Source organism: Mirounga leonina, unplaced genomic scaffold (genome assembly GCF_011800145.1).
Source record: "Mirounga leonina isolate KUSES-001 unplaced genomic scaffold, KU_Mleo_1.0 Mir_125, whole genome shotgun sequence".
NCBI classification, from domain to species: Eukaryota; Metazoa; Chordata; class Mammalia; order Carnivora; family Phocidae; genus Mirounga; species Mirounga leonina.
Window position 1 is genome coordinate 65,286,703 of NW_023270305.1, and position 10,700 is coordinate 65,297,402.

A 10,700-nucleotide genomic window follows, 5' to 3' on the forward strand; every position below is an offset into this window, starting at 1 on the left:
CAGCAGGTATCACATAAAAAGATTGGATTCCTGGCTGTCCTTGAACTGGACACAGGGTCAGCATCCTGACAGGGTGAAAATGGGTGGGAGGGAGGCGAGTGGGGGCTGCCTCCACATGGGCTCATCATTTCCGGGTAGCCACACCTGGCCAGCTTCCCTGTTTTACCTGCCCCACGTGGGCCCTCCGGGCATGCCAGGTTTTGACTCCTGCCCTAGCTGATCTGTTTTGAGAATCAGGGTTGTCCTGCACTGTGTGGTTTGCTTAGGGCAATTATCTGGAGTTCCTCTGAAGGTAGGCCAATAGCTGAAAGCAGGTGAGCTTTCTATACTTTGCTATGCTTCCAGAGTCTTCCAGTCGAAGCTCATCATTTCCTAGGAACCCACTCAGTCAAGTTCTGAAATGGGCTGGGTGGGGGAGTTGGGAGGGTGCTTTGTGTTTGTGAGGACACAAATATCACCCAGAAGTGAACGTCAGTGAGAGTGAACGCTAAGATTTCTCTCTGGGTCTGACCACCTCCCTCCTCTTTCGTACACCTGCCATGGTATCCTGGTCTTCACAGAGCCAGGCATGGCTGATTGAAGAGAGAAGACCCCCCGGGCCAGCTGCAGACTCCCTCACCTGACTTGGGGGACCCAGTAGATGTCGGGTGGGGTCCAGAGGAAGCTCTCCAGGGCTTTGAGCGTGGATGTCCCACTCACCTCTCAAGAAAATGGTGGGTGTGAGTGGAACAGGTGGGCCAGTGAGTGAGGACTTCCATCCTTGTCCTCCCTCAAAGACATTTCCCTCCACAGCCTTTGGTGGGAGGAAATGAGAAACTGGGTAGAATTAAAAGGTAGCTTTTTAAGCCAATACCTTTAAAGCTGCTTCCCCTAAGTATACATACTTGGAGAGACCCAGTGGGTCCGCACCATACCACTTGAAATACAGTAACAGCATTCTTCATGTGTGTTATCCAAGCAGCTCTGAATCTTCATCCACAAACCCAAGTACACAAGACATAGATTTTTTTTTTTTTTTTAACATCAACTTTCGGCTCCTTCTCCTTGCCACACGTGGTCTCTGCCACCTTCTGGCTGAGTTAGCTCAGGCAACTCCTGAACCTCTCTGAGTGGGTTTTCCCAGATGTAAAGTGGGGATGGTAATAGTGCTCCCTGGGGAGTGGCCTCTGGATGAAATGCTATGACACAGAGTGCACTGGACAGGGCAGAGTCCCCAGGGGGCACTGAGTAAGTGTGTGCGCCCTTCCCCCCTCTCCCGTAAGCCTTCACAGAACGCTTTAGCCCACGGAGCCTTTCTCAGGTTGCCCACTGCATCCTTTCCTTCCCTGGCTTGTTCATTTATTTGTTAAGCACTGGTACGTCTCCAGCAGTGGGGGGCTCCCCGCAGCCACACTATTAGCCAGCGCCCGGAGCTTGGGCGGGGTACCGGGGAGAAGAGCGGCTCCACTTTTGGGAGGTCCCGCACTGGCCCTTCCTGGGCTGGAGAGCAGCTCCTGAAACACCGCGCCCCAGCAACCCCCTTCTCAATCCAGGGTTGCCTTGCTCAGCACTTTCTGCACGGCTTTGGTGGCCGTCTTCCAAGGCCTGCTCTCTGCGCCAGGACCCTACAAAGCCTCCTTTGATGAGAAGTTTGAAGGAAAGCGACTGTGTCATTTGATACAAGAGAGGCTCATAGGGGTTAAGAGTGTAACTTTATTCTCTTATTTTGGGATTTTCTAGCCCAGAGAAAAATGATCGGCTGAATGGGCTGGGGGCAGAGGCCAGGAGGGGTAATGCCCTAGAGTCAGAGTCGGAAAGCCTGGGGTTTCCTCAGCCCTGTGACTTGCAGCTGCGGGCCTGGAGCAGGGCCTGACAGCCTGGAGCCGCCTCCTGCTCCGTCAGACTGGGCTTCTAGAGCTGGCGGTTGGACAAGGGGCCCACTTGGCCCGAGAGAAGGCCTGTCCTCCCCACAGATCACCAGACGCAGCCTCCTCCACCCCTGGCTCTGCTCCAGGGGTCCCCACACCTTTTCAAAGGGCACGGAACCCTCTGCCCTCCCTCTGGCCGATAGGGTAGCCAGGGATATATTCTCTCTCAGGGTGGGATTGAGAAGCATCACAAAAGGAGCCATACCCTGAGGGTCTCCTCCGTCTACTCCAGGGCTGGCCTCATGGGCCAACCACGGGGGCTGTGGCACCAGCTGTGCTCAGGGGGACCCCCCCCCCCCCGCCATCATGGGGGTGGAGGGCACATTTGGTTTCAGGCTCTGCTGCCGCAGCCTTGAAATTCTTAATAGGTTTTGAACATGGGACCTGGCATTGTCCTTTTGCACTGGGCCCCACAAATCGGGAGCCTGTCCTCTCCACTTCACCTGGCTCTTCGGGTCTGGTGGTGATCTCTACACATTCCCTGCTCCTCTCTTTACTAGCACCTCTCACTTGTATGGCTCTCCATTTACTTACCTGTCACTACAGCCCTGGGACGGGGCTCACCCCACCGATTCGGGGCTGAGGAGAAGGCTTCTGCGGGCATTTGTCCTGTGACCACAGGCCCTTTGATGCCACTCCTTTGTTCTCCTTGAGAAACAAAAATGCTACCTGCTGGCAGGATCTGTAAGCCCTCCTGCTTAGTGTGGGAAATGTGTGAGTCCAAAGCTGATCCTGCTCTTTGCTCTAAAGAGCTCCCAAACCCTTTGAGGGTGCTTAATAAATACTGACTAGTGAACCTCAGCTGTTGCCCCTTGGGCTAATTAAATCTAAATAAGTCACAGACTTTAAATTATGCAACAAGGCTTGGCCAAAACAGCTTAAAAATGCGGGAGCCCTAGCTTTCTGCTGTGCCCTGTGGAAAAATCCCATCTTTTAATCATGCTTAACCTTCCTGAAGGAACAGTGGCAACCTTTAAATAATGAATGAATGCATATTAGCAAGATTCTCCCAAGCTACACACACAAAAAGGAGCTAGATCAAAAAAGGGACAGAGGCAGAGACAGGCCTGGGGGGATTCCGGAAGTTTCTGGTAAATCCCTGAGTGCTGGGAGAGATCTTTTGGTTCCTCAGAAGCCCAGAGCAAGGGCTCCTGAAGGCACAGAGGGAGGAGGGGCAGACGCCAGGCCACCCTGGGCTGTGCCAGATGTTGGGATGTGTTGGGGGTGGGCGGGCCTAGGATGCTACATTTCTAAGATGCCCCAGGCAATGCTGAAGAGGCTGGTCTTCGGATCCTGAGTAGCAAGGATTTAGGTTTTGTAATGCAGCTGCACTTTGCAATCAGCTCAGGCACTTTTGAAGTGACTGAACCGTAGATCAGATCAATTAAATTAGAATTTCTGAAGTCAGACCCTAGGCTTTGGTCCTGTTTTTTTCCCCCCACTGAGTTAGAGTTTAATTTACAGGTCATCCAAGTGAAGACTGGAAACCTCAACCAACTTGCTGGCAGTCACCTGCTAAGGTGGGATTAGAAACAGACAGGGCTGAGAAGTGGCCTTTGGAGCCAAGCCTGTCCCCTCTTCCCTCCTGCAGATACCAGCAGTCTCCAGGGCTCTCGTATTGTCCTCAGGCTTGGGGGTACAACCTGTGTGATTCCATCTGGGGAGCAGGAAGGATTCTTCCTTCTTTTCCTCCCTAAGCCTGCCTGAAACTTTACTACTGGTGTTTGATTGTCGGGCCTAAAGCTGAGTGAATCTTTGTAACGGGCAGGATCTGTTACACCCTCAATCTTTAGCAGCTCAGTGTGCATGGGCTGACCAGAGAGATGGGGGTGGGAGGCACTGGGCTCCGTTCTGTGGACTCTGGGACTCAGGAGAGGGAGGGACTCTAGGAGCAAATTTGCCTCTTGCAGCTTTGCTGAGGGCACTCAGCACAGAGGGGCGTACCCTTGGAGTCCCAGGTCCCAGGCCGGGCTGCTACCTGGATGTATAAGATCCTGGGGCCTCAGGCAGAGGTCAGGATAAAGGCAGAGCTGTTGTAGTCAGGAGTCCAGAGAAAACCATGGCCTTCCTGCTGTGGTAAATGAAGGCTTGGGGCGGTAGTGTTGCAGTGGGCCAGGCCTGGATTGGCTACACCCATGCCCTGCCCCGTGTCTTACCCCCACCAAGACTGGCGTGGGGCTGGGGGAGTGCAAGTTAGGTCTAAGTCTACCATGGTAGACATAGTTATTCGCTTATTCAATATCCATCCCTCCCTCTCCCCACACTGTCAGAATCCTAATTTTGTTCAAGGCTGCAACAGTGCCCAGGTGAAAAACTTACCCCCTCAGATGCCCTGCAGCTAGGAGCAGCCCCATGACCCAATCTGACCAATGAGATATAAGCTGAAGTCTCTAAGTGAGTCTTCCTAGAAAGCTTTTAAAAGCAGCCCCTGCTTTTCCCTCTCTTTTCTGACCTGGAGTTGTGGATTTGATACCTGGAGCTACAGCAGCCATTTTAAGATCATGAGGCTGAAGGCCATGTGTGAGGAGAATAAAAGCCGAGTGCTAAGAAAGTGGGGCAAAAAGCAGCCTGGGTCTTCTCTGATTTCCTAGAGCAATTTCACTGGTCAGGGACTGCCTTAATTGGGACTGTAGAATAATCCAGGCTCATCTCCCCATTGTAAGGTCTTTAACTTAATCACCTTTTCAAGTCTCTTTTGCTATATAAGGTAATATATTCACAGGTTCCGGGCATTGGGATGTGCACATCTTTGGGGGGACTTACCCCCAAGCCTACCACAGCACCCCACACCTCAGAGAAGATCTGTGCAAGTGAGTAGATGTGGTGGATCCTAAACCAACCTGGTCATGATATGATTTCTGTGATTCTAGAAACCCCAAACCACTTCTCCCTCTAGATACCTCCCTAGCTTGGTCACTTCTGAAATCCTCCCCTCAGGGCACAAAGCATCTTCATCCACACTGAGAACTCAGGCTTCGTACAAGGCCTGAACACATTTCTTCCCACTAAAGTGTAAATGGTTGACAGCAGAGCCTTTCCTAACAGCAAGCTCTGATTGGAGGGAGGCTCATGTGAGGGAAGGAGGAGGGACGGAGGCCGGGGGCTAACTTGGATTGTGTCCTAGTGACCCGCTAGCATGGGGGTTCCCGGTGATGGAGGGAGAAGAGCACCTAGAAGTATGACCATAAAGTTTTAATCAAACAGAGCAAAATGGCCGCGATGCAGAACAGGTAGTGCTTGGAGAAGAGAAAGAAGATCATCTCCTTGGTGACATAGATTATGTGTATAAAGATGAAGCAGTACAGGAACATGGCAAACTGGTTCTGGGGGAGCAGGAGGTCCTGGAGGCCTCCCGAGAACTGTGGGGGAAAGAAGAGAGTGTCGCTGGCCAAACTTCACTGCTCGGTGGCCAGGCAGGTCTGGGTGTCAGTCCTGCTCCTGTCCCTTCTGGAATTTGACCTTGAGCAGGTCATCCTCCTCACCTGAGGGAAGGGTCACCGTGCCCCCCTCACAGACTATGGGAGGAAGAGTGGGCCAAGAATGAAACATTCCTAGCAAGGTCATGGGCACATAGAGGGACCTCGTGGGTTTTCACTTCTTCAGTCTGCCCTTATCCCTCCTGACTCCGGCACCAGGCAACACCATCCTTTCTCCGCGTTCTCTGCTGCCTCTGAGTCACGCAGGTGGCAGACTCTCTCTGACTCTGAGATCCCCAGATCTGCATGCCGCTCTTGGGAATGTTCTCTGGATGGCTTGCCCTGACACTCAGCCTTGTTCTCTGCACAGTGGCACAATGAGAGGGTGTCCCTTGGGCTCAAATGCCTGTTTCTGACTCTCTTTGTCCTGGCAAATGTCTCACAGGATCTGTCTGTGGTCTACCGGCCTGAGGTTGGGTCTCCCTGGGGGACGGGTGGTCAGAGACAGGTGATAGGGCCCCCCTGAACCCTCCCAGTATCGAGCCTGGGGAAAGCAGCTTGAGTTGTCTAGCTGATTCTGCCTGCATATTGCTCATTTCTGGAATCTATATAATTGAGGTCCAACAAGCCCCCATTTTAACTGTGGAAAGCATCAACATATAAGCATAGCAAAAGCTGACGTAACTATTTTGATCTATAGTTAAGAAGGCATCACCCATGGTTTATTCTTTAAAATATCTTTTAAAATCATGCCATGCTTTTTGTAAGCAGGCAGATGGCAGGGACCGGATGCCCTAAGCTAGCTAGAAACATACTCACAGAGGTAGTTTTCAGTACAGTGAAATCTATCTACCCACCCATTCATCCAGAAAAAGAGAGAGTGGGGAGGGGGCTTAAACATCAAGTCAGCTTTCCACCTGCCAATAAATGGACAAAACATAAAACACTTTGTAAACGATTACCAAAGACCGGGGTTGTGGATACACCATTGTTTGCACAACTACAGAAAATGTGAGGGCAAATCAATAAACCCGAGGGGGCAGAAAATGACTCCAGTGATGCCATTTCTAAGGTGAATAGCAAGGCAGGTTAAAGACCAGAGGAAGAAACCCAGGGTTCTAATGGGGCGGGGTGGGGGGGGGTGGCTGAGCGGGTGGTCTGTGGACTTCTGCCGCCCAAAGCAGCCAGCATGTGTTTCTAGTCTGAAATGCTCATGGGTGATAACTATGATTTTGACAACCAAACATGCATTTGTGAGACCTTTTAGACTTTTCACAACATTTTCAATGGTCTATCTTTTGAGCAGAAGACAGACAGCAGATAAGACTATACACCAAAGGCTTCCAGCTCATCCAACAAGAGTAAGATTTTCAAACTAAAAAAAGGAAAACAAATATGGTTAGAAGGAGGCATAGAGCAAAGGCATAATATCTTAACCACAGGTGCTTTAAGGATTTCAGGTTCGAACTCGGGACACATTTTATCCCACGATACTGAGAACAAAACCCCAAGCTTGGAAATGGAACTTATTATTGAGAAATAAAAAAAAAAATCTCAGGAAATGTGCCAGAATCTTAGAGACGAGCAATATTTTCTAGATTTTTAAAAGGAGGGGAAAAAAGATGGATTCCGGAGATCCCAGGTCAATAAGCTTGGCTCAGCAAACCCATTCAGTGTATAATTAAGCAGGTATTTTGTGAGCAAGAAAAAAAAAGATAATTGTTAAAACCCAGCATGTGTTCACTGAAAACAAATCATGCAAAACCAATCTCCTTTTCTTAAAAAAAAAAAAAAAAAAAAGGACCAGTCATTTAGGGAAATGCTATAGGTAGCGTAATATCTTAATTCTGGGAAACCATCTGACAGGGTGTCTCAAGATAGTTTTTTGGACAAGGTAGAGAAATGTGAGCTGGATAAAATGTAACCCAAGGGTGCTGATTAATGGAACATTGCTAACCTGTAGGGAGATCTTTTAGTGGTATTTACTTTAGGTCATATCCTCCTCAACAATTATAGCAATGACTTGGATAAAGACAGAAGGCAAGTTTCTCAGAAGTGAGGATGACTCAGAGCTGGGAAGCATAGCTAATACATTACATTCCAATAAAATTGAAAAGTGATGAATGTAAGTTGTTGCATTTGGGTCAAGAAGTGAATTGCATGAGTACATAAAAATGGTAATAGCTAACATTTATTGAGTGCTTACCTAATGTGCCAGGCTCATCACAAAGTGCCTCACATGCATGCCCTCCCTCACTCCTTGATAGGGCCCTATTAGGCAGGGACTACTTTCTAGACAAGCACACCTAGGCTCAAGGAGGATTGGTAACTTGCCCAATACCATGCGGTTTATACATGGTAGAGCCAGAGTTTTAACCGGGACTGATTTTAAAGCCCAGGCAACATGCTTTCAACAATGGCATCTTTTCGTTATTTAGGACTTAGAGTGGCCCGGTCTCACAGGGCTAAGCATTTCCCACCCCATTTGACTGAAACTAGGCTTTCTCATCCCCCATTTAATACAGATTAGGGGAGAGTGGTCCATTTCCTGGCTAGAGAGGTCTAAATTTTAGATGGCAACAAGACAGAGTAATCCAACAGAACAAACGCAGCTCTGATAAGGGCGGGGGAGGGGTGATGGTTTTATCAAAATCCCTGGGCAGACTGCCGTAGGGCTCCCATCTCTGAAACGAGATGTAGAGAGGACTAGAGAACGGAGGAAGTCCAGTCACAGGGAACGTGGAGGACTTTTCCCTGAGAAGGAAAGCGGTGGGCAGGGCAGGCGGGTGGGCGGGTGGTTCCGGGGCCCCTCCCAGGGTCAGCTCTCCTTAAAGAGTTGATCTCAGCTCAGCAGGAACCTCTGATCTCAGCTCAGCAGGAACCTCCGAAGCAGCCGGCAGCCCATCTCTGGACCCAGGCGGGATGCAGGGGCAAAGCAGGTCAGTGGGCTCCCCCTGCAGGGCAGGGACGGGTGCCCCTGACCCTCGGGTTGCCTACTTCCCGGTCACCTACCAGGCGGGGCGTCACCTGCTGCTGCAGCTGCTCCATCACCTCCTCGTGCTGCCGCTGGCGCTCGTTCTCCTCGTGCAAGTACTTGAGCCGCGTGAGCTCGAACTCCATGCGCACTTTCTCCAGCTCCAGCTCGGTGTTGCGCTCGGCCCGCGGGGTCTCCGGGGCGGCCGGAGCGGGGGGCAGCTCCCCGAGTTCAGGTCCGTCGCCCGCCTGGCCCTTGGTGGTGGAGCTGGCCTTGGAGGACGGTGACTTGGGTGGCCCTGGGCAGCCTCCGTCCTCGCAAGCTTCCATCTCCTCCAGGTGGTCGTGGGAAGAGTCTGGCTTCGGGGACTCTGCCTCCTGGAGCAGTGACGGGGCGATTCAGGGGACAATGAAGAGTGGGCCTGGGGCTGGCCCTGTAAGGATCTAGGCTGAGTTCTACCCAGAGGTGCACTCACTGGGAGTTATAGGGAAGGGGAGGGCGCCCTGACATGAAGGAAGGGTGCCCTCAAGTTGCAAGGGGTGGCTTGAGGAGTTGAGGCAGAAGTCTATCTTCCTGGTAACTTTCCCACCCCCACTCTAACTTTGAGACAATTAGACACCCAGTCCTCCTGGGGCTACAGAGGGAGGAACCTAAATGTAGGGGACCAACACAAGGGCTATGGGGGAGCCAGGTCCCTTTCACAGAGGGAGGACAGGGCCCTGAATGGGGCCAGCCTCGAGTGACTTCACAATCTTATTAAGGGCTACCTAGTCCCTGGTGACAGCCGGGGGCCAGTTGTGGGGGTGGGGTGCACATGACTTGCTCTTCTTCGCAGCTCTCTGGGATCTCCTAGCACTCAGCTCCTATCACATGTCCCCACGATACTCTCCTCCCCATGTAGGGGCAGGTGGGGGCAGTGAAACGAGCCCCCCCCCCTTACCAAAGAAGCCCTTGATTTCCCTTCAGACATGGGGTCATCAGGCACCGCCTTGGGGAAAGTTGGGCAGCTTTCTCCTGCTCCCCGGGCTTCCATCATTTCTCGGTCCTCTGCTGCCATCCAGAAAACCACAATGCTGCCAACTGGGGCCAAAGGATATCTTTTAAGGTACTAACATTTGGTCTCACCAGATTCCACAGCTGGGCCACCATCACAATCCCCTGTCCTCATAATAACCCACATTCTACTAGTTGCTAGGGCCCCTCTGGCAGAGGCTATGACACACCTTTGAGGCCCATTATTAGGAACTGTAGGATGGGCCTTTGCCACCCTAGGGACGGCTTTAGACACTAGAATTCCACCACTTGAAATCCAGAGTTCTATCATTGGAAATCTCCTCCCTTGGGTCCCTCTTTTAAAGGCAGACTGTATTGGGATGAGTTACAGTTAGCTCCTCAAATCCTGCTTTAGGCTGAATCGTGTCTGCCCCCAAATTCATATATTGAAGCCCTAACACCCAGTACCTTAGAATGTGACCTTATTTAGAGCTAGGGCCTTTCTAGAAGTGAGTAAGTTAAAATGAGGTCATTAGGGTAGGTTCTAATCCAATATGACTGATGTGCTTGCAAGAAGAGGAAATTTGGGCATGGACATGCACAAAGGAAGATGGAGTGAACATAGGGAGAAGATGACCATCTACAAACCAAGGAGAGAGGTGTTGTTTTATCAGTGTTCTCCAGAGAAACAGAACATATATATATGATTTATTATAAGAAATTGGCTCATGCGCTTGTAGAGGCTGAGCGGGAGTGGCATGATCTGCTGTGTGTGAGTGGGAGCCCCAGGAAACCTGGTGGTGTAAATTCCAGTCCTAGTCCAAGGGTCTACTAGGCAGGAGCGCTGCGGGTTTAAGTCCCAGTCCATGGCCAGGAGAAGACTGATAGCTCAGCTCAAGCAGTCAGGCAGAGAGAACCAAGTGGGAGTGGGAAGGGGCAGAGGGGGAAAGAGAGGAGAGGGAGAAAGAATCTGAAGCAGACTCCACACTGAATGCTGAGCCCGACTCAGGGCTCGATCCCACGACTGCGAGATCATGACCTGAGCCGAAATCAGGAATCGGATGCTCAACTGACTGAACCACCCAGGTGCCCTGTTTTAAATTGTTTTTAAAGATTTATTTATTCATTTGAGAGAGAGCGAGAAGAGAGGGGGAGGACAAAGGGAGAGGGAGAGAGAGAATCCTCAAGCAGACTCCCTTCTGGGTGCAGAACCCAATGGAGTTGAGGTTCTGCCCCAAGGTAAGATCCTCACACACCCATCCTTTAGGGGGCTCTGAGATCGTGACCTGAGCTGAAATCAAGAGTCGGACGCTTAACTGACTGAGCGACCCAGGTGCCCCTCTCCCAGGGTTTTATTCTATTTAGGCCCTCAAAGGATTATATGATGCCCATCCACAATGGGTGGGGCCA

At 51.1% G+C, this 10,700-nt stretch overlaps 1 protein-coding gene across 1 annotated transcript; it reads right to left on the reverse strand.

The window, feature by feature from the left end:
* Positions 1-5,077: 5,077 nt before the first annotated feature.
* On the reverse strand, positions 5,078-9,354 carry TMEM247 (transmembrane protein 247). Its single transcript, XM_035000561.1, has 3 exons — positions 9,238-9,354; positions 8,336-8,674; positions 5,078-5,266 (listed from the first exon to the last, which is right to left on the reverse strand). Exons 1-3 carry the CDS (start codon positions 9,352-9,354, stop codon positions 5,078-5,080), a joined length of 645 nt encoding a protein of 214 aa, XP_034856452.1.
* Between the last annotated feature and the right edge of the window lie 1,346 nt (positions 9,355-10,700).